Here is a 23,751-nt window from a genome sequence, read left to right as displayed (position 1 = left end):
ACTCTTCACAGTTCACACTAGCATCATTTTACAACTTTGCCATTCGTTTACTAAGATTTCTAAATATTTACGTGCCCATCAAATCAATAACTTATTAAAAACATAAAAACAATCTTCAAAACTCCAACAGTGAAAACATTAAAAAAAATAAGCAGTGTTTTCCAATGCAAACAATCCCATTTCCATCCCAAAACTTAGAATGAGAGTCAAGTCACTTGAAACTTGACAATTTTTTTTAACAAAAATAGTGTTGCCAATTCCATATCCTTCACTACAAATACCACCCAAATCCTCCATCTTCTCCACAACAAAATTCACCTTCAAAATATTATCATCTTCACGTTATCAAAATGGCTTCTCCAACTTACTACAATTTCCCACCTTTCCATCCTTCCCAGCCACCTCCTCCTCCGGCTTCAAAAGTACCGCCGCCGCCCCCACCTCCTCACGTTCGTCCTCCACCTCCTCACCCACCTCATGTGCGTCCTCCGCCCCCACCTCATGTGCGTCCTCCGCCTCCGCCTCCACCTTCTCCATCACCAAGCGGCCACACCACAGTCATTGTGATAGTGTTTGTTTCATTTGGCGGTGTTCTCTTCCTAGCATGCATTGCGGCTGCTCTTTGCTGCTTCTTGAAGAAGAAGAAGAAGAAGAGCATTCAAGAAACGGAGGTGGTGCATGTGGATGAACACTTGAAGGTGAAGGAGGCGATTGTTAAAGGCCCGCATGGACCGGAAGTTGTGGGTGTGGTGATTGAAGACGACATGCATGTTGATGAAAGTATTAAAAAGAATGAAGAATTCGGGAAAGGGTTGCATGAAAAAGGTTCTGAGAGTAAAGCCAGTGAGCAACTTCAAGTGGGAACTTCTTCTTCTTCGTCGGGTTCTGATCATCATCATCATCACCTGCTTGACCATAAGGTGTAAATTTAATCATATGTTATATGTGGATGAATGATTCAACTTCCGAATTGTATATTTATTGATGTTTATATATGCTTATTCGATAATATAATAATGTTCACTTTGTTTATTATTATTCTCTTGATAGTTTATATTTGAAAGATACACATTAAGCAAGGAGTGTTGTCTATATATTTATAGAAGTCAAGTGTAACCACCATTAATCTTTGGGTTAATTGAGGCAAATAACACATCTTTGTGGACAGTTTGAAGACCAATTAAAAGAGATTTTTTCTATTAAACAAATATTTTTTTTTTTCTAACAAGACAACAGAATTTTGGTTTTAAAAAGTGACAACAAATAAAGTTTTAAATATTAAACTACCTCTAAGTAATTTGATGGTTTGTTTGATACTGTATTACTTAAAAAGTCTTGAGTTCGAATCCCTATGACTAATAAGGGATAATCACTAGAGACGAGGGATAAGTTGAGGTGCGCACAAACTATTCCGAATACCTTAGAATACCAGAAAAATATATATATATATATATATTAAAAAATATTTGTAAATTTCTCTACCTGAAAATTATTTATATAATTGTGCATGTATTAGTATTAGGTGTGGAAATTATTGCTTGCAGCTTAATGCTACCCTTTTCTATGATTAATTCTTGCACGTGAAACATATGTTGCCATTTAATTTTTCGTACCCATCAAAACATCCATATGCTATATTACATCAAATCAAAACACTAATATAATTATTGAGACAAATTTTTTAAATGTTGTTGTTAGTTGTTGTCACTTAACTTGGGGCAAAGGAAAGCAAAATAATATAAGACAAGTATTGTTGTAGCAAATCAATGACTATAATGTAACCCAAATTTGGGATAATCTCACTTTTGACTCAACAGTCTTGACTTAAAATTAAATTAATTAGTGATTAGATTCTCATAAACAAAAGCAACAATTGGGTGTTTGGATTTGGTAATTAACTAATTAATGAGGAAAAATGGGTTGGATTTTGATGTTTCCAAGAGATGCGGTGTCCTTTGGAAATCAAAACAAGTCTCCAAATCAATTCCCACAGTTTTACCTTTCTTCGTTCTCTGTTTTCTTAAAACTAGTGCTCCCACCCATGGTTTTCCATTTCCACAACTTCCCCCTCTGCACATTTTATATTGCTTAATTAAAATCCACTCATACTAACATTATTTTAAATTATTGTAAAATGACTTTACTTAATTGAGACTTGAAATTGAGGGGCTTTTTCGTCATTTTGGTGCTACAAATCTTAAATCCATATCTGAGTAAACCGAATCTAAAATGGCATTATCATAATTAAACACAAAATTAATGGTTAAAAAGTTACTCTTTGTTTCTATAAATACCATGTCACACCCTCTCAACTTTCCAAACTTTTCAAAAACGCCACCGAATTCAAGTACTACTGCCACCACTATGCAAGCCTCCCGATACTCTCTTGCATGTACTCCAATTGTCACAAATCTCACCCACCACCACCGTGTCACACCCACCGTCACATTCCGGCGGACACTACAACAACCCATCTTCGCCGTGGCAGCACCAGCGCTAACAAAACCCCAGAAAACACACTCCCTCCCACCTGAAAAAATCGAAGTCTTCAAATCACTTGAAGACTGGTCAACCCAACAGGTGTTGCCATTACTCAAACCCGTGGAAAAATGCTGGCAGCCCCAGAACTTCTTACCCGACCCGGCCATGCCGGTGGATGAGTTCAATGAACAAGTTCGCGCATTGCGTGAGCGAACAGCCGGGCTGCCCGATGAGTACTTCGTGGTGCTGGTGGGCGATATGATCACCGAGGACGCTTTGCCCACGTACCAGACGATGATTAACACGCTCGATGGGGTCAAGGACGAGACCGGGGCCAGCTCCAGCCCGTGGGCCTTGTGGACTCGGGCTTGGACCGCTGAGGAAAACCGGCATGGTGATTTGCTCCGGACGTATTTGTATTTGTCGGGTCGGGTTGATATGCTCATGATTGAAAGGACTGTCCAGTATCTAATTGGATCCGGCATGGTGAGTTATTTTAATTAAAATTTTAATCTAAGAGTTAACATATTTTAATTATAATTAATTAGTGTTAATTACATTTTAACAGGACCCGGGAACGGAGAACAATCCGTATTTGGGCTTTGTGTACACGTCATTTCAAGAGCGAGCCACGTTCATATCGCACGGCAACACGGCTCGTTTAGCCAAGGAGAGCGGTGATCCAGTGCTGGCGCGCATATGTGGCACGATTGCATCCGACGAGAAGCGCCACGAGATTGCGTACACGAAGATCGTAGAGAAGCTCCTGGAAGTGGACCCCACGGGCGCGATGATGGCCATCTCAGATCTGATGAAGAAAAAGATCACGATGCCAGCTCACCTGATGTACGATGGGCGGGACCCACGGCTTTTCGAGCACTTCTCGGGTGTGGCTCAACGGCTCGGCGTGTACACGGCTCATGACTACGCGGACATATTGGAGTTCTTGATTGGAAGGTGGGGGTTGGCGAAGCTGGAAGGATTGACGGGTGAGGGAAGACGCGCACAGGAATTTGTGTGTGGGTTAGCGCCCAGGATTAGGAGGCTGCAAGAGGTGGCGGATGAGCGAGCAAAGAAAATGAAGGCACATGGCGTGAAATTTAGCTGGATTTTTGATAAGGAAGTGAAGCTTTAAGTTTATGAGTGAGTTGTAAAGCGTTTTTGTTTTTGTAAAATGGTTTTTTTTTTTTTTCAATTTGGAGTTTGGTTATATCTTCCAATTTTATACTAGTCTTATAAAGCTTAGACTTTTTTTCTTTTAATAATTTTTTTTTTTCCTGAATTAATGTCTAATATTTATTATGAAAATTGGAGATGAGTATAAATCACTAAATTTTTTTGATAAAATTGATACTACATAATTATTTGATAGTAAAAGAGCACAAAAATATTTAAGTTTATATGATCTTTCAAGTTCTTGAAATCCTTAATAGAAATATTATTAAAACTTTGTTTCGCTCCAGGATCAAGATCCCCCTAATAGAAGCTTTTTATTCTATAAGTATTTTTACATTCCTAGATAATGTCAATGTAATTAATTTTTACACTTAATAGGGGACAAGTAGATCATATTGTCAGGAGTCAAATATTGGAGTAAAGCATATATATGTCATGTTAAAAATAAAAATTCCATTTAAGGTATATAATATATTAGTATCATATTTCAATTTGCCAATGCATAATGTTCTCACATACCGACCTTTGATCCTTTTTTGGATTAGCGTATTTTGTAAATTCCGCCCTTCATTTTATAATTTATTACCAATTAAATCTCTTATTATCACTAATGTTTCAAATTAAATATATAAATAAAAACAAAAATGGGTTACAAATTAGAAATTACCATTTCTCAGTCTTCTCATCATGGTGGTCACATTTATGAACTCACAACTAAAATTTCTCTGCTACTAATACTATTTACTCAATGTGGTCCATTGGAATTTACGTTTTGGCCTTACTGATCATACCCATTACGTATTGGATTCTGCACAAATGGAGGACTTGTCCAAGCAACGTCAAGCTCCCTCCAGGTTCTATGGGTTTGCCTTTCATTGGAGAGACTCTTCAGTTCTTTGTCCCCAGCAAATCTTTAGATATTCACCCTTTTCTTAAAACCAGATTACACAAGTAAGTAAATGAAGGAATCGATCCTTCAGTTTGGGCTGAGTATTTGCTTAACATTTGTGTGTTGAATTTGTAGAAACGGGCCTCTGTTTAAAACGAGCTTGGTTGGTCGACCTGTTGTGGTTTCATCTGATCCAGGGTTCAGTCATTTTATTCTTCAGCAAGAAGGCAAGCTGGTGGAGTTGTGGTATATGGACTCTTTCGTTAAGCTTGTTGGTTTGAGTGGCTCTGTTAAAGATGGTTCGTGCATTATTGCTGGATACATTCATAAACGTCTGAAGAAATTGGTTTTAGATCAGTTTGGTCCTCTGAACCTGAAAGAGAAACTTCTTCCTGAGGTTGAAGAACTGGTCAATCGAGCTCTGTCTAATTGGAGAAGCCAGAGTTTTGTTGAAGTGAAGCAGGCTTGTGCAGTGGTAAGTTTTTTCCTGAACACCAATTTTCTGACACAGTATATTACCATCGTGATTGATCAAGATGTTCTGGAAAATAATATTGCAGATGATAATGAATTTCACTCTTAGGGAGATGTATGGTTATGATCCTGAGAAACATGGGGAGATTATGGCCGAAGAATTTACAGATTTCTTTGAAGGGCTTATGTCTTTGCCAATAAATATCCCAGGCACCACTTACCATAAGTGCTTACAGGTAATAATTTTCCTTTCCGGAAAATTTATTCATTCATCATTTTTTGCAATTCCATACACTGATTTGAGATTTAACTTAAATGTTCAGAAGCAGAAGAGTTCATTGAAGATGATGAGGAAATTGATCGAGGAACGACAGGCATCGTCCGAAGCTGAAGCTAGAAGAGGGGACTTGCTGGATCTTATTGTGGATGACATGAAAACAAATAAATTATTAACATATGATCTAATGTCATACATGATGTTCGGCCTTTTACTTGCAACATTTGAGACAATCTCCACCACTGTCACTTTGATAATGATGCTACTCACAGAACACCCTTTAGTTGTGCAAGAGTTAGAGGTAAATATATGAACTTTAAAGTTCAAAAAGTTTTAAGCTTGATAAACATATGTGAATTTTCCTGCTTTCTATTGTCATTTATCAGAAGGAAAACCAGGAAATTCTTCAAAGCAGAGAAAATATAGGAAGTAAAGTGACATGGAAGGAATTTAGATCAATGACTTTTACACTGCAGGTTAGGCTTGTAAAACAAGATTATTTTTTCTTCTTCCCTGGAATGGCTAAGTTTTTTATTTATATTGGTACATTTCAGGTCATCAATGAATCACTTAGAATGGGTAATTTTGTACCAGGGTTCTTAAGAAGAGCAATCAAAGATATTCACATAAATGGTAGTAGATAATTGGCTTGGTTTCTAATTACAATTTTCCAATTTACTCCAGTCTCTGAATTCTTTTGAATGTAAAATTTACAGGATATACAATTCCGGAAGGCTGGACAATAATGGTGGTTCCATCAGCTATTCACTTGAACCCAGAAAAATATAATGACCCTCTTGCATTCAATCCATGGAGATGGAAGGTTGCATCATGTTTCAAACATCGATATCAATTCTTAGATTACATTACTTCCTAAAAATACATTAATTCCATAAGATTTATTTCTATATAACAGGATTTGGCAGCAAATGTCACAGCGAAAAATTTCATCCCTTTTGGTGGAGGAGTGAGGTTATGCCCTGGAGTTGAGTTCAGCAAAGTGTTGATTGCAGTATTTCTCCACGTCTTGGTCACAAAATACAGGTTATTTCTGACTCTACAGCTTTTATTTGTGAGAGATTTCCTTATCCACTTGTCTTTTAACACCTGATCTTCGAATGGGGATTAACCTTTTTGTGTATTTCTGAATCTTTAGCTGGTCTAAAGTGAAGCATGGAGAAATTGTTCGAGCACCAATCATGGGATTTGGAAAAGGTTATTACATTAAGTTAGCAGAAAAGCTAAAATGATCATGACACAGGGTGCATAGACCTTACGATATGTATAATGTTCATTATCTTCGGTGCCACAACTTGGTTTTGGTCCTCAATGGAATTACATTTTCTGAACCCTTTTCATGGCCAAGTAATTCATCAATAGCAAGTTAAAAAGTCTTCATGATATAGATTTTCTAAAACCAATTTCTTCTTCTGATATACTTGCTCTTTAAGAATAATGTCAGCGGAAAATAGAATGAAAAAGTGAGACTGGCAGTCAGATTTGGAAATTGATCATAAACTCATAGAAACTCCATAATCAAATGCTATAAAAGAAAGACTTAAAAGTTTTTAAAGACAAACGTTCGTTGTATGAAACTAATTATTCTGTGCTCTCTCCAAGTTCAGGGTAAAAATAACTCAGAAGGGATATGTATGCAGGATCTAAGAACCCAATTAGGAAAGGCTATTTTGACGAATAAATAGGTGTAAAAAGAACGAAATTGGAACTATATACGGTTCATTTAAAAAGTTCAAGGACTAGTAGAATAAAAAGTCTTCTAATTAAATAATTCGCATGTCACAAGAGTGAATATTGATGTGTATAGGGGGGATATCAAATTATTTTTTGTTTTTCACAAGGAGCTGCCCCAAGCAAAGATGGTATAAAAGAAATTAAAATCAACGACATTTACAATGCCGGTGAGGCTTGAAATCTTTTATATATTCTTCTCTTGTTAATTGATGAGTTTCAGATATTTAATTTTTACTTTTGAGTCAAATCGGCAAATATTTATGCAGGTGATCACTTAAAATAGGTAATTTTGCTCCAGGATTTTTGAGAGTATTCACATAAATGGTGTTATCACAAACAGAAACATAGATTATCATGTCTGACTATATAGCTTTCATTTGTGAGGGATTTCTTTGAATCTTTATCTGGTCTAAGGTCAAGCAACGAGAAATTTTTGAGCACCAACTTTGGTGTTTGGAATAGATATCACATTAAAATTATAAGTGAAAGGTATGATATCGTTGAAAATTGTAAGCAACTTTGGGGTGGATTCATTTAGATGCTATTATTCCAATACTGTTGGTTAAATTAGGCATTTTTCGTCTCAGTTTATTTGCATAGCATCTAGAAACCAGAATCAATCACAAGAGGTGACACAGCAATGGGGCTCCTCACGGTGTGATTTCCATTATCTTCAATCCAAACAAGCTCACCAAATGACACTTTATGTTCATCATCCTTGTTCTTAGTGTACTTTATAGTGAGCTCGTAGCTTTGCTTCTCATATTTCTTTCCAAACACCAATGTTTCAGGAGAGACCTCAACTTCAGAACCTTCAGGTGCACTGAGCCTGGCCTTATAAGTTGCAGCTCCTTCTCCCACATTGGTCACAGTTCTCTGAAAAGTTTGAACAAATGATGTGGTATTGTCATTGTATAAAGCAATGAATGAGGGATAATTGAGATCAGCATTGGGGTTGGAGCAGTTGTAATTTTTTGATCTTGTAATGATCTGAATTTGGTTTTGGGTGTAATTCATGGAGCAAAGGAGATTCACATAGTCTTGTGGGGTTGCATCATATATCAAGCCAGGGTCAAGTGCTTTATTGGGATCAATTTGGCCTGCTCCCATGGCTAATGGTGAAGCAGATGTGAAATTAAGACCATTGTCTCGGATTGGATTTTGGGTGTTATCCAATGGGTTTGCCGTGGTCACCAAGGCAGATTTAATAGCAGCTGGACTCCAGTCCCAGTGTGCACCTCTGAGGAGCGCCGCCACACCAGAAGCATGAGGGCAGGCCATTGATGTCCCAGAAATGACATTGAACTCACTGGACAAGTACACATTTGGACCAATTCGAGCTGTTGGATCAGTGGGAATCCAAGAAGCCAAAACCTGTGACCCTGGTGCCATTATGTCTGGCTTCAAGATGCCTGGAAAGTACGGCGAAGGACCTCTAGAAGTATAGAGAGCCACAGCAGGTGCAGGCTTCGTGCCTAGAATTGTTTGCTGAAACTTGATGGTTGCTGAAGGTCTCTTATCAGTTGTTGCGTAATTGATCACAACTGGTGCATCTTTGGAACTAATAACAACACCAGGCCAATTCATACCCATTTCAAATGATTCCTCTCTATCTGAAACAAATATGGCTCCACGCACATTTGTCCCGGAGATAGCATCTACCTGGTCATACAGAAACCCATTTTTGTCACAGAAAATGATAGCGTCACTGGGAACTTTACGTAACAATTTAGTTGAGTTGCAAGCTGAGTAAGTCTTGTTGTAAATCAATCGCATATCGTCTAAATAAGCATTCGCCGGGAACATGGTCCATCCTATTATAGTTTCTCCATTCCCCAGAGTCAAATTTCCAGCAAAAGAACGATCAATAGTGCCAGCTGCAACTGTCATAACCCAAGGGATGCCATTATGCAAGGTCCCTGGAGCTGGCCCTGCATTTCCTGCAGAAGATGAGACCACCACGCCCTTCTCCATAGCAGCAAACGAGGCTATTGCAATAGGATCCTCATACAATGGCACTTCATCGAATCCCATGGAAATCGAAATAATATCAACACCATCATCAACGGCCTTGTCCATGCCAGCAAGAACATCAGAGGCGTAACGCCCTTCATCTAAAATGACCTTGTACATGGCCAGCCGGGCACGAGGTGCAATGCCTCTTGCTGTACCTGAAGCATAGCCATAGAATGAAGCATCATCCACATAATTTCCACCGGCTGTGGAGGATGTGTGAGTGCCATGTCCCATGGTGTCTCTAGCTGAATTCATGCTAATATTTACCCCTGGATTTGCTGCTATAACACCCTTATTGAAATATCTAGCTCCTATAAGCTTCCAGTTACACATGGAAGAATTAAAATCTTGTCCATCTTCACATTCTCCCTTCCACCTAGCAGGAAATGAACTCAGGTTATTAGCTTGAAAGCTATCACTCTCTGGCCAGATACCAGTGTCGATGACACCCACAATGACGTCGTCACCATAATTTGAAGCAGGCCACAGGCCGGAGGTCGGATTGAGGGAGAGGAACTCAATGGTGTGGGTGGTGTCAAGTGTGACATATTTGTCTTTATAAGCTGAGATGAAACCTGGGGATTTTTTCAAAGTTTCAAGTTCTTCTTTTGATAAAAACGCGCTGAAACCATGAGCAACATTGTCATATGAGTACAGAAGATATGGTGAAAAGCTATGACCATCAAGTGATGAGGTAGTGGTTCGGGACTTGAGAGAATGAATGATGGAGGAGAACCAATGCTGATGGCTAGAGAAAGTTTTGGGCATCAGGGATTTGTCCATGTGAACTATATATGTGCTTCTCTCAACTGAACTTGAGTTAGCATGGAAAGCCAGCAGAAGCAACCCCAAGATGAAAAGTAAGTGATGAGAAACCCCATTAACAAACATCATTGTTAATTTCTCTTGGGGACAAGTTTAGTCTATGATTTTGCTTATATACATAATGAGTGACAGCTCTGTGGATAATGACTAAGAAAATTTTAAAAGTCTTTTCTGTGTTGGCAGGAAGTTTAATTACAATCGGTTACAATAACTAAGTTGTAAATCATCATGAATTTCTTATACGCTGAGGATAAAAATCTTTTTCACCTTCTTCGAATGGTTGCTCTCAATAATATAAAGGATTCTTCATACCCAAAAAATGATGTAACTTGGTAATTTGGGCTGGAAACAGCTACATAAGAACACATGTAGATAATTACTAAAAACTAGAGGCATATTCAATGGAGGGAGCCAAATCCAACACATCTCTATCTATGCTATGCTAATTCAACTGTGCCAGCTTTTATTCTGCCAGCGGTGCTTGTGACGGTTGAAAGTGTGATATTCACTATGAAATATTAAAAAGTTATGGAGCATTGATTTATCAGACAGACCTGCAGTTTGAAATTGAGATTAATGACTTAAAAGTATTTTATTGATAGATTAGTTTTATCCACTAGAATTTGGTTGTACACTAGATACTCATCAGGGCTTAATCGTAAGGCTTCCTTGAGATGCAAGGCATGCTCCAATTGAGGACTGAAATTTTATCAAGACCAAGAATAAATAAGCCACTGGATTTCGCCTCCTGCATTACTGTAAGCTACATGACATGCAATTCAGGATATTGATTCTTTTGCATATAAAATCTTTATCTCAAAACTCCAAGAAAGGAAGGCGAAAATATTTTCTGATAGGCAAAGGCAGTAGACAGTAGTATAGACAAGAAAGCATAAATAATGAAGCTTATATAGCTATAATTCAGCTTAAGTAGTTAGTTATGGGATGCGACACAAACAGAAATAAGTATTCAAAAGTTGAATATTCTAGTGTCTGATATAGTTTCTTCTTAATTCAGTTCAAACTTTGACAATAAACCAATCTATAAGGCTCCAAGACCGCCATGCACAAGCTACGTTTTGTTTATGTTTCAAACTCAGGCCTAGAGTTTGGACTTCATGAGAGACACAGAGAAAAAGAGAGAGGCAGGAGCAAAGAGAACAGAAGATCTATTATACAAGAAATTCATATATTAGAAGCCATATAAGTTGACAAAACAGTCGATACATAATTATCTTTGCAATAGCTTAGAAAATTCTGTAAGTACACTCATACTCTGATAGTTGTCAGAGATAGAAAACTTAGACCTCCAGATAGATATTACTCAATAGAAATTTAATCCTCCATGCGAATGATGCACCTCAGGCTATCTCCTTTGAGCATGTAGTCAAATGCCTTATTAATCTCTGAGAAAGGTATGGAGTGAGTGATAAATTTCTCAAGTTGCAAATCCAACTCCTGCAACACCAAGACAGTGGATTTAGTATTACTATGGCAATCTATGTCAAAAGAATTGGCATCTCACGATATTGCAATGGCTAACAACTTAAACTCAGCTTTGCATAGAAACACGAGGTTACCTTGTTCATGTATTGTTCCACGACTCTAGGAAGATCAGTGCGAGGTTTGTAGTTGCCGAAGAAGGTACCCTTTAGAGTCCTCTCGTTAAGCAGATTCATTGGATGAGTTTTGAATTCATCATCTTTGTTTGGGACACCAACAAGCACAGCAACACCCCAACCCTGAGAAGTATACAGATTTTGGAATTAGAAACAAAGTAATTGACTTATTTGGATTTTTATTTTCTTCCAGATAGTAAAAGTAATTACATCATGGACGCATTCAAATGCCGAGATCATGGCCTGGATGCTTCCAGTACATTCAAGACTCCTATCAACCCCGCCACCAGTCATGTCAGCAATAACCTGATCATCAAAAGCATGCATCAATTCTCAGTTGAACCAATAGTCATTTAATCTCTGGCAAAACAGTCTCGTGTAATTTAATAGCCATCATAATCATCCCCACATATTCAGTGTAATAAAACATATAAGCTTTTTCACAGCTGTCTTAGTATTTACTTTTTAAAAAAAAAAATAAGGCCAGAAAACGAGAGAAGCTATATCTAAAAAGTGGACACAGACAGCTATATCAGTATATCTTAGTATTTATTGGCATTTTGGACGAATGCGATGGCCAGTATGGAGCTCAGGACAGAGGCACGAGCAAATTAAACACCTGGTATCTGCTTTTCTTACCGAGAAAATATTTGAATTAAAAGAACAGTTAATAATTCATATACAAATAAAAAGGACAGAAGAGAAGCAAGCTATGATCAATTATGAGCAAAATAACTTAAAAAGGGCCTTGGAACCAACCTGTTGAACAGGTTTGTCATAATCTTTTGGATTCACAAACTCAGTACAACCAAACTTCTTAGCTGCAAAATAAGATATGAATGGAACACCATAATAAGTAAATAGTTAACTCATATTAACTAGACTTTAACGAAGCATGTATATGTACATATGCATGTGCCTTAAAAAAATAATGTATACATCTTTGAATTTGATAGGGTCAAATCTATTTGTATATTCACTTCTATTTAAGTACTCTACCTTCCGTGAATCTGCTGGGGTTCAAATCAACACCAATGATCCTTGAAGCTCCGGCTATCCTTGCCCCTTCAACAGCCTAAAAATTATCAACACAAGAGATGCATAATGATAATTCATCACAATCCTTTTTCCGAACTATATAAAACAAATTAATGGAAATAACTTACGGCAAGACCAACAGCACCCAGTCCAAAAACAGCAACAGATTGGCCCTTTTTGGGTTTTGCAACATTCAAAGTAGCACCAAGACCTTCACCAAAGAAGATAAATTAGTCAATAGAAATTTGAAATTCAAAACATAGCTGGTATAGTTAGTATTTATTTAAGAAAGAGGACTCTTCTGAACCTGTGGATATTCCACAACTAAGTATGCAAACTTTGTCAAGAGGAGCAGCAGGGTTGATCTTGGCGACACAACCAACATGGACAACAGTGTATTCACTGAATGTGGAAGTCCCTACAAAATGGTATATGGGCTTCCCATTGATAGAAAACCTTGACTGACCATCATTAATCATAACACCCCTGTCAGTATTGATTCTAAGGAGGTCACACATGTTGCTTTCCTCTGAGTGACAGTGATGACACTCCCCGCACTCTCCAGTGAACACAGGAAGGACATGGTCTCCTGGTTGCAGATCAGTAACTCCTTCCCCTACACTCTCCACAATTCTAATTACCAGAAGCATGAAAAGAAAATAAAAGTTAGTTGCAGTGTATAAACCGAATGTGAACATGGTTTAGAAAATTAAAAAGCAAAAAATTCAACTCCATTCTTTCTACTTCAAATACATAATTTCTATCTAAATAAAGAGATGCACATACCCTCCAGCTTCATGACCAAAAATGCGAGGAAACACTGGTGTTTGTCCCTGAAACATTAAGAAGTTCCTTCAATTTCCAAACAATGTGGGTATAGGAAGCTTCAGCAAGCTATTCAAGCACACGCATAGCACAAAATGGGGTTTCCAAGATAAAATGGATGCCTTTGGAACAGAGAAGGAGTGAAAATAAACACAAGCAAAAAATTTTGACATCAAAGAATTCATAATGTGATTTGAGTGCATATACACAACACAAATAGAAAACTTTCCTATTCTGCTAAACAGAAAGCAATTCGCAGATGGCAACATTTCACAGTATGCACATTCTTCGTAGTAATACATACAATTTCCTAATGTTAATCATGATGTTTAAACACGATATGAATTTGTAGTTACCTTGGCTTCCCAGAAGTAAACATCAGTGTGGCATAAAGAGGTGAAGAGGATCTTCAATCGAACTTCATTTTTCTGTGGCGGTGCCACATCCACTTCTTCAATAACCAGTGGCTTCCCAGCCTCCCATGCCACAGCAGCTGCAACCAAATACACCCAATGAAGCATACAACTCACAGAAAAATCCCAATAAATTAAGATCTATATCAAGAAGCTACCTGAAGCTCTGCTCATTACATCAAAATTGTCAAAAATTTCAATGTGATCATGTAGATCAACGAGTTCATAACGAAGTAAAACATGAATAAATTTTCTTCTTATTGCACAAAAAAGAAGTCCAATTGTCCGTAAAAACCATCCCAAAATCTATTTCACAAACACAAAGTTCCAACCTTTTAGAATTCAATCAACAAGCCCATCATCCCATTAAACACTATCATGAAAAAAGCACAATCGTTTTTACAGTATCTTTCAAAAGAAATTATATACATGGTAGATGATGATCAGGTGACAGTACCTAGTTATTTTAAAAAAAAAAAAAAAAAATTATAAATCTAATCTATTTAATTGAACTGCAAAACATGGAAACAGCATATTCACATCTCGAGAATCCAACTGACCAAATAAAAAAAAAAAAAAAAATTTAAAAAGAAAAACATATAATCACTCACACTATGAATTATCACGGATCGAAGTGATGATGAAAACCATTATTAAAATCTAAACATAGTAATTAAAAAAAAAAAAAAACCTTTTGCCAACAACCAACAAAGAACATTTCACGATCAAGAAACATCAACGCTGAACAGAGATAAACAATCAGAAAAAAAAGAATTACCCTTGCAACGAATGACTTGACCAGCTTTGGTAGACATTATGTTTTAAGTTGAAGATGAACAAAATAGTTTGTGTTTGAAGTGAAGAAGAATGGCGTCTCTGAGTTATTATTTATAGCACAATTAATGTGTTAATGAAGGAACAAATTCAAAGTTGTTTTTTCCCTTTCTGCATACTGTTCATGCAACTGTACTACTGTTTTGTTTGTGGCATAGAATACAAGGGGCGCTGTGGATCCTTCATGAAGCGACCTTCGTGACGTGGCGGTGTGTTCGAGTGACAAATCACCGACAACGACGCGGCTTAAACTTTACTTTCTCAGTGTATTTGATGAATAAAAGTCAAGAGTAGATAACATGATCCCACCCAAGGTTTCGCAGACCACAAGATCTCACCCATGGTTTCGTAAATTCCATATTCCCACCCTTAAACTAATAAAAAATCCTATAATATAACAATGAATGGTTAAATTAGTCATTTTTGGGGAGGAAGAAAGAAGAGAGAGAATCCAAAAAAAACTCTCTCAACTCTAATCTCTTCCTCTTCTACTTTCTCTCATCTTTATCGGTGCCACCACCATCGCCTGCCGTTTTTCAATCCATTCCAATGATTGTGTCTGCCTAGCTACTAGTCGGACTTGCCCAGCCTAGATCTAGTCGTGATTATCCATCTCCCTCTCGTATTTTTCCATTTTTTTCTTCTTCACCACACAACTTTTGCCTTTCCCATGAGTGCAGCGCCCAACTGCCTGATTTCTTTGCCTTAACCAACACACCAAATCTTTAAACTGGTTTGCTGAATGCTAATAGCAATGACCATCTTTTTGGGTTGAAATTGAAGAAAGTGAAGAGGAAAAGAAGTGGGAGAGTTTGGTATCAAAGAAAGAGAGTGAAAAGTTTGGTGGGTGTTTATACGTGATTTTGACATCAACGACTTCGCACGTGCAAAATGCTAAGAGATCACACGCGAGATGATTATGAGAGTTGATTATGGTATTCTTTTCACAGTAGCATGTAAAGACGTAAAATAATAAAGGAGACAGTAGAGTTTTTATAGTGGTTCAGATACTTAAAGCGAATTCTATATGTACTATATTCTTTTATATGAGTGTGTTCCTAGTCGTTAGCCAATATTATAATAGGTCACAAACTTCGATATGATGTTACAAGTGTTTGGTGTTTAAAGCGTTCTTAAAGAATGTCAAACCAATCTCTTTCTCGTAGTGTGCCCTTGTTGTTTTCTTTGTTGAATTCAAAGGGTCTGATCCCGATTTTGTGAGGGAGAGTTGTCTATTTATACCTGTTGTGGTCATGGTAATGATTACACTTTTGCAAGTAGATTGGTGTCGTGCAAATGTCTCCTGCCTTCCCATTCGTTGAGAACTCAAAGAATATCTTTAATTTAAATAGGGTTTGGACATGTGTGAGAACCAAATTCATTCATAGGCAAAACTTGAGTTGGCTGGGTTGTTGACATCCATATTCTTTCTATCTTTAGAGACGTGGCAGATTCTGGACGGTGAGAAGGATTCCTGAATTCTTGTTGGTGCTCACTGACATCAACATAGGTCAACCGTTATTTTAGGCATAACAGTGGGTGTGATAGTTTCTTTTAGAAGTTTTATAGGTTGATGCTGATTCAAGATAATGTTTTGTGATTTTTTGTGGAAAGAATTGAAGAAGTTTGGTAAAGGGAAGAAGTCACAGTTCGATATTTATGGAAGGATGTTGGCTTTGGCTGCTCATGCCTTGGTTGAGTTGAATTTCGAGATTATAGAAATAGACGTAGTTTTTAGTTTTTGAATTTATGAAACACCTTTGATTGAAATGAGCTGAAATATTGTTCGCCATTTTTCTGTCGATTCCGGCAACGAAAATCCCTCTAGTGTAACACCCACATGGAGGTACGTAATTTAATTTATACTCTTATACCTTTAGTTGATTTTTGCTAAAGTTATTTTGAGAAAATGTGAAAAAAAATGCCTTAAACTTGCATTAAGGGTAAAATGATCTTTTCACTCAAAATTAGTTGAAATTGTGGGGAGTGAAAAGAGATAGAATTTCATGGAGAATGCAATAAAAATGAGGGCTTTATGGTAATTGACTAAGGGACATAGATAGAATTTTAAAGAAAGTGCAAGGGCAAAATGGGAAACAATATATAATTTTATGTTATATCAAGGATTGAAGAGTGAAACCCTAGCCACTCTTCAACCCATTTTCACGCCACCTTCTCCTCCAAATCCTCTCAATTTCTTCACTTCTTTTTCAAAAGAAATTCATAGATTTTGGGTGTTTTTGAGTGGATTTTCAATCCCAAGCATCTTTAGATAAGATCTTTGCACTATGAAGTGATATTAATTTTTGAAGTGTTGAATTTTGATGGTTTGTGCTCATAGGATTTAAGAGGAAGAGAGTTTGATCAAAGAGATTCTTAAAGGGTTGAATTGCTCATATCAAAGGTAAGTAAATCCTACCATCAGTATGATTTAAGTTATGTTGTGTAGAGAATTTTCTTTATGTATATATGTGTAGATGTAGAATTGTTGATGGATTTGGTGTTGAATGATGATTATAACCTATCCATGAGAAGTTGTGTTGGTGTATTTGATACTTGATGAATGTTTGGTTGAAATTTGAAAGAATTGAAGTTGAAATTTTGGAGTGTGTATTTTGGGTAGATTTGGCGTTAGTTATGGAGGATTTTATTCCAAATTTTTGGTGGCCTAGAAGAGAGATAGAAGTGTAGCCAAATTAATGTTGATTTGTGCACATAAATTGTTTGATAAAATGTCAAAGAGAAGTGCATGTATGAGTATGATTATGTGTTACTTTGAGATGAGTTTGTAGATAGTAGAGAATGACATGTTTGAATTCCATAATACATAATTGCATTTAAACATGTGAATTTAAGAAGAATTATAAGCATGAAACCATCTACATGCATACATATTCATAAGAGTATGATAATGTTTTAAAATATGTTAAAGAGAAAATATAAAGAAATGAGAATATTAAAGATATTCAAATCTGAATTTTTAGTTAAAGAAGTGTAAAAAGATAAAAAGAAGAGAAGGTTGTTATGATGGGGAGCCCGTGAGTGACATAGCCCCACATGCACGCCGCCTTTAGTGAGCAGCTTCAGAATTCAGAAAGAATAATTGTACAGTCTGTTAGAAGTGTGTGTGGATGAGGACTGTACCCAGAATTAGAGAATTCACTCACACAGCCAGGGTTCCAAATCCATGCCTCAACCGAGTCCAATCGGCAAGAAAAGAAAGAAATAAAGAATAGAAAAGAAAAGAAAGAAAGAATAGAAAAGAAAGAATAGAAAGAAAGAATAGAAAAGAAATAAATAAATAAAGAAACAGAAACAGAAACAGAATAAGAAAAATAGAAAAGAAAATGCATAATCTATGCATTTGTCTATTTGCATCATGAATATGTGTTGGAGTCCCACATCGACTAGACATGCTCAAGCCTATTGGGTTATAAGAGGGGGTAATCCTCCCATTCAACAAGACCTTATTGGGTGAGGAGTCAGGCCCACCTCAAATTCTAACATGGTATCAGAGCCCAGGTTTAGTTGAGCTGAGCGCTTGACCAGCGAGTGAGGAGTTAGAGCCAACAACTACCTCCAATAACAGGTATGACCCAACATATGGGCTTGACCATGAGGAGGAGTGTTGGAGTCCCATATCGACTACGCACGCTCAAGCCTATTGAGTTATAAGAGGGGGTAATCCTCCCATTCAACAAGGCCTTATTGGGTGAGGAGTCAGGCCCACCTCAAATTCTAACAATACGCATAAGACCATGCTCATTATCATTAGTAGTGATAAATTAGAAAATGGAGAGAAAAACAGAGAAAGAATAGAGAGAAGAACATAGAAAGAATAGAGAATAATCTGGAAGTGTGATGTAAGGAAAGAAAATTCAGAACTTAAGCAACGGAGAGCGAAGGGTAGCATAGCGGGTTTACTTACTGAGCAATTAGTACTCATTCCGTTGTTTTTAATGTTTTTGCAGGTAATAGGTGAGTTGCGGTCACTCAGAATGTCACGCGATGGAAGGGTTGGGCTACACTGTCAAATTGCTATTTTTAGTATATTTGTATATAAATAAAAATTAAATATGGACTCATACTTTATTACTCGTTTATATGTGTATTTTGTTATATATATTTTTAATGAATTTTACTGATTCTTTTACGAGTATACTAGTTAGAAAGAAAGTATTACATTTTGTCGCCGCCATTCACCTCACCGGCCTCCCCTCACAAAAACTCCTTCCACTCTAAAAATCGTTTGGTTGCCGGTCATCGTCCGTCACTTTCCCATCTCTTCGCACGACAACTTGGTTTGGGTTGATTCGGAGCCTTCGTTTAGAGTTTGATTTGTTGGGTTTTTGTTGTGTTTTGGAGTGAATTTGATTTTTTGATTGGTTGTGGGTTTTTTCTTGTTGTTTTCCCTGCTATCGGCCACTGATTTTCCTTGCCATTGCCGTCACCCACCGCCTACTCCATGTATTGCCCAAGTTGAAGAAAATGGTGTTATTGAAATGAATTTGAAAGTGAGATGGTTATTTTTCTAATTCTACTAATGTGGGGTTAAAAAGTAATTTATTAATTTATTTGTTAAGGACAGTTTGGTAATAGCACTATGTATAGTGTGTCCGAACCAAAAAATGATTAACAGTGTTAATTTAAGGGTGAGAATATGGAATTTATGAAACCAAGGGTGGGAACTGGAACTTGTAGATTCTCAAAACCTTTGGTGGGGACGAACATGTCGTTTACTCTTGAGTCAATTTTGTTCTTTTAACTAATCAAATGGTATAGTGGGATGCCATGGCCTATTCCCTTGTATTTTAAAAATTCTTATAATATGTTATATGTCATTATCATATAAAATGATAAATTTATAAAAATTAATTAAACATTTAACCATATTATTTGTTACAATTGATGAAAGATAGAGTTGCAATTTAAAATTGGAAATTTTATGTAAATAGAGAATTTTGAAGCAAAGCACACGGTTTGATAGAGAGAAAAGCACACGGTTTGATAGAGAGAAACCAAGTGTGGGATTGTGGTTTATCAATTTATGTTTTCCCTTGACTTTTGACTTCAAATTAAGGTGCTAAACCACATGGAGCCTCATGTTATTGTCTAATCTTTTCCATTTTTTAATATTTTTATTAAAAGTCTTGTTAATGTTGTTTAAATAAATAAGTATTAATGTTTGACTAATTAAGAGTTTTAGTTTAAATGAAATTAGGAAAAAAAGATTAGTGTTAGTATTTGATTTTACAATAATATTACGCTTATAAAGAAATCTTATAAAAAATTTTATACAAAATGAGATAACAAAAAATAAATGAAAAAATAAATACAACGGACTCAAGAGAGTTCATAAACCTCTTTTTATTTTTTTTATCATCAAACCACTTAATGGTGGTTGTTTCACAATTTCATTTACATGGAATCAATATTTTTTATATAAATAATAGTGTACATAAATTAAATTCATACATTAAAATGATATAACAATACCAGCATAATAGAAGTAGGAAAACAGAAGATAAACTAAACAAATTAATAAAATAAATAGTATAGGCCTGAGTGGCCTTTGGTCATTTCGTTGCTTGTTTGTATTAAGTAATATATATTCAAGTTCATTGTCTTAATTTATATTATCCTAAATGTTAGTGTAAACAAGCAGACAGTCATATGTAAATAAAACAACTAGGAAAAGATCAAACATTATGCATTGTAAGTTGTAATTTTGGCATTTTTTTAATAGCAATCAAAATCTATGTTCAGTGTAGCTGGTATAAACGTCGGATTTCAGAAACAAATGGAAAGAGGCATAGAGCAAAATTAGGAAATATTTTATTATTAAAAACCAATCTCTTATAAGTCAAATCTACAAAGCCATACTTATTCTCTGGCAATATATAGCTCAACTAGTCACACACTCATACTTAATCTTGTAGATATCTAACCCTCCATGCGAATGATTCACCTCAGGCCTTCTCCTTTTAGCATGTAATCAAATGCCTTATTGATCTCTGAGAATGGCACTGAGTGAGTGATAAATTTCTCCAGTTGCAAATCCAGTTCCTGCAACATCAACACAATGGATTCAGTAATGTCAGAAGAATTGGCATCAGATGATATTGGTTCATATTTGCTTTGCATTGAGATGTAAATCTTACATTTTTCATATATTTTTCCACAACATTTGGGATATCAGAACGAGGTTTGAAATTGCCAAAGAAGGTGCCCTTGAGAGTCCTCTCGGTAAGGAAATTAATGGGATGAGTTTTGAATTCATCATCTTTGTTTGGAACACCAACCAGCACAGCCACACCCCAACCCTGAGATTATACAGATTTTAGAATTGCGAACAATGTTATTAATTTACTTGGGATTTTATATCTTCTGGAGAGTAAAGATGATTACATCGTGGACGCATTCGAATGCTGAGATCATGGCTTGGACACTTCCAGTACATTCAACACTCCGATCCACTCCACCATTAGTCATCTCAGCAATCACCTGTTCATCAAAACCATACATAAATTCTCTGTTAAAATTCACATCAATGTACAAATAACAAGGACAGAAAGGAAGTAAGACTATGCAATCATGTGCAAAATAACTTGAAATTAGGTTTTAGAACCACACCTGTTGAACTGGTTTTTTGTGATCTTTTGGATTCACAAACTCAGTACATCCAAACTTCCTAGCTGCAGAAATAAGAATATGAAAGGAGCTCCATCAATAAATAAATAGCATCTCATATGAATGACATTTGGGAAAATATGCATCTGTGGAAATTGGAAATTGAGGATGAAGTTTATTTGTATATTCATTTATATGAAAATGACTCTACCTTCTTCCAATCTGCTGGGGTTCATATCAACACCTATAATCCTTGAAGCCCCTGCTATCCTTGCCCCTGTAACAGCCTAGAAACAAAAATAGATGCTTAATGATATAGCTCATTACAGTCCTTTTATGGACCTGGAAGTTCCATATAATTAGAGATGAAGGGAAGGAAGTAACTCACCCCAAGACCTACAGCTCCCAGTCCGAAAACAGCAATAGATTGGCCCTTTTTTGGTTTTGCAACATTAATCGTAGCGCCAAGACCTTGAAGAAAGAAGATAAATAGATCAGTAACATTTAGAAATTTGTAATGTTACTAGTATTGTTAGTATCATATATATTTAAGAAAAAGGAACTTTTTCAAACCTGTGGATATTCCACAGCTAAGAACACAAACTTTCTCCAAAGGAGCTGCAGAATTGATCTTGGCGACACAGCCAACATGGACGACAGTGTATTCGCTGAATGTGGAGGTGCCAAGAAAATGGTATACGGGCTTTCCATTGACAGAAAACCTAGACTTTTCATCATTAATCATAACACCTCTGTCAGTGTTGATTCTAAGGAGGTCACACATGTTGCTTTCCTCTGATTTACAATGGGGACACTCCTTGCACTCTCCGGTGAACACCGGAAGGACATGATCGCCGGGTTGGAGATCAGTCACCCCCTCCCCTACACTCTCTACAACTCTAAATAACACAGAAGCATGGACCAAAAAGGAAGTGACTTCATAGTATTGAATAATTGAAAAAATGTTTTCAAAAACAATTGAAGTGCATTCTTTTTCTACTTCTAACATTTAGTTTGTGTCTAAAGGCGATTCAAAGATGCACATACCCTCCAGCTTCATGACCAAAAATGCGAGGAAACAAAGGTGTCTGTCCCTGCAACATTTCACAGTATGCTCATTCTTGTTTGCATTATATAGGAAACCATATAGTCGATGTTGAGCATGAGGTATAAAGATGATAAAAATTTGTTGTTACCTTGGCTTCCCAGAAATAAACATCAGTGTGGCATAAAGCAGTGAATAGAATCTTCAATCGAATTTCATTTTTCTGTGGTGGTGCCACCTCCACTTCTTCAATAACCAGTGGCTTTCCAGCCTCCCATGCCACAGCAGCTGCAACCAAATACACCCAATGCGGCATATTACTCACTACAAGATCCCAATAAGTGAAAGAATTCTACCAGAAGCTACTTAAAATTATTCTCATTACATCAAATATTGACAAAAATTATTCTCATTACATCAAATATTGACAAAAATCCTCAAATTTACAACAAACTTAAACATGAAAATCAACTTATTTTGGAAAAGTGACTCAGGGATTATGTAAAAATCATCCTAAAGTCATTTCCACAAACACAATGCAAACTTCAACCTTTCTAAAATTCAATTTGCAAAGACACCATCTCATTTAGCAATGTCATGAACAAACCACAGTCAATTTACAATATAACTACATGGTGTAACCCAAGTTGCGGATCAAGACCTAAAGGGCGGACCAACATCTAGCTAATGTCCCTTTAACACTGAATATAAAATTTCGTCATAATTTGGATCTAAATTACAAACCAATAAGCAATTAAGGTTTCAGATATTGGTTTTGATTTTGTGTTTTGTTAAATTGGATAACAGTAAACGTTATCCATGTCATAATTAACCATGAAAAGATGGTTCTAAATAAAGAACAACACACCATATGATTCCAAGCTTACATACCTGATAAAAGAACTAACAAAGAATACTATACAATCAGATAACAGCTCTGAACACTTGTAAAAAAAAAAAAAAAAATGAAACAATCAAATTTTCTGAAAGAGATGAAAAAGAAATACCCTTGCAACGAATGACTTGACCAGCTCTGGTAGACATAATTATGTTTAGGAGTTAGATGGTGCAGTAATGAATATGTTTATTACGTATTTATACTAATGCAATATCTAAGCACAGCAAGAACTTCTTGGGGTCTTCAGGAGACAAGGGCCATGCAGTTAATATGATTTTCTTATCATTTCCTAAATCCAGAAACAACAAAACTATTACTTACTCACTCCATTAACACCAACCATTCAGGATAAAGTATATTATATACGTTGACCTGTATGCATTTAATTTTATACTTTATATTTAATTTTTCCAATAATATTATGTGTGGATCTCAATTAATGTGTTTACAATATTGAATAGAAGAAAGTATATAAAGTAGAACCACTCTATATTCCATATTTATAATATTGGAACCAGTTAATTTTATTACTACGAGGAGGTTATAACTTAATAGAAGT

The 23,751-nt window shown here is 36.3% G+C and overlaps 6 protein-coding genes across 6 annotated transcripts; 3 read left to right on the top strand and 3 right to left on the bottom strand.

The window, feature by feature from the left end:
- Nucleotides 1–350: 350 nt before the first annotated feature.
- LOC116117521 (tumor necrosis factor ligand superfamily member 6-like) lies at nucleotides 351–983 on the top strand. Its single transcript, XM_031403536.1, has one exon. The coding sequence runs from the start codon at nucleotides 351–353 to the stop codon at nucleotides 924–926; it is 576 nt and encodes a 191-aa protein (XP_031259396.1). The 3' UTR covers nucleotides 927–983.
- A 1,303-nt stretch (nucleotides 984–2,286) lies between these two features.
- Nucleotides 2,287–3,739, top strand: LOC116117531 (stearoyl-[acyl-carrier-protein] 9-desaturase 6, chloroplastic). The gene is made up of 2 exons (XM_031403542.1): nucleotides 2,287–2,967; nucleotides 3,050–3,739. Exons 1-2 carry the CDS (start codon nucleotides 2,296–2,298, stop codon nucleotides 3,614–3,616), a joined length of 1,239 nt encoding a protein of 412 aa, XP_031259402.1. The 5' UTR covers nucleotides 2,287–2,295; the 3' UTR covers nucleotides 3,617–3,739.
- Nucleotides 3,740–4,354: 615 nt separating this feature from the next.
- LOC116117537 (cytochrome P450 87A3-like) lies at nucleotides 4,355–6,632 on the top strand. The gene is made up of 9 exons (XM_031403549.1): nucleotides 4,355–4,608; nucleotides 4,682–5,021; nucleotides 5,107–5,256; nucleotides 5,344–5,598; nucleotides 5,684–5,773; nucleotides 5,852–5,930; nucleotides 6,014–6,120; nucleotides 6,214–6,341; nucleotides 6,454–6,632. Exons 1-9 carry the CDS (start codon nucleotides 4,406–4,408, stop codon nucleotides 6,545–6,547), a joined length of 1,446 nt encoding a protein of 481 aa, XP_031259409.1. The 5' UTR covers nucleotides 4,355–4,405; the 3' UTR covers nucleotides 6,548–6,632.
- Nucleotides 6,633–7,349: 717 nt separating this feature from the next.
- Nucleotides 7,350–10,163, bottom strand: LOC116117512 (subtilisin-like protease SBT3). Its single transcript, XM_031403531.1, has one exon. It carries the CDS (start codon nucleotides 9,957–9,959, stop codon nucleotides 7,653–7,655), a length of 2,307 nt encoding a protein of 768 aa, XP_031259391.1. The 5' UTR covers nucleotides 9,960–10,163; the 3' UTR covers nucleotides 7,350–7,652.
- Nucleotides 10,164–11,116: 953 nt separating this feature from the next.
- Nucleotides 11,117–14,650, bottom strand: LOC116117514 (alcohol dehydrogenase 1-like). The gene is made up of 10 exons (XM_031403533.1): nucleotides 14,564–14,650; nucleotides 13,729–13,865; nucleotides 13,334–13,380; nucleotides 12,855–13,180; nucleotides 12,676–12,758; nucleotides 12,509–12,584; nucleotides 12,269–12,330; nucleotides 11,720–11,815; nucleotides 11,471–11,632; nucleotides 11,117–11,348 (listed from the first exon to the last, which is right to left on the bottom strand). Exons 1-10 carry the CDS (start codon nucleotides 14,598–14,600, stop codon nucleotides 11,226–11,228), a joined length of 1,149 nt encoding a protein of 382 aa, XP_031259393.1. The 5' UTR covers nucleotides 14,601–14,650; the 3' UTR covers nucleotides 11,117–11,225.
- Nucleotides 14,651–20,434: 5,784 nt separating this feature from the next.
- On the bottom strand, nucleotides 20,435–23,338 carry LOC116117517 (alcohol dehydrogenase 1-like). The gene is made up of 10 exons (XM_031403535.1): nucleotides 23,302–23,338; nucleotides 22,446–22,582; nucleotides 22,297–22,343; nucleotides 21,823–22,148; nucleotides 21,638–21,720; nucleotides 21,461–21,536; nucleotides 21,253–21,314; nucleotides 21,028–21,123; nucleotides 20,781–20,942; nucleotides 20,435–20,685 (listed from the first exon to the last, which is right to left on the bottom strand). The coding sequence occupies exons 1-10, from the start codon at nucleotides 23,336–23,338 to the stop codon at nucleotides 20,584–20,586; spliced, it is 1,128 nt and encodes a 375-aa protein (XP_031259395.1). The 3' UTR covers nucleotides 20,435–20,583.
- Between the last annotated feature and the right edge of the window lie 413 nt (nucleotides 23,339–23,751).

This window comes from Pistacia vera, unplaced genomic scaffold (genome assembly GCF_008641045.1).
Source record: "Pistacia vera cultivar Batoury unplaced genomic scaffold, PisVer_v2 Contig817, whole genome shotgun sequence".
In the NCBI taxonomy this organism is placed as follows: Eukaryota; Viridiplantae; Streptophyta; class Magnoliopsida; order Sapindales; family Anacardiaceae; genus Pistacia; species Pistacia vera.
This window is presented reverse-complemented; position numbering and strand designations above follow the sequence as displayed.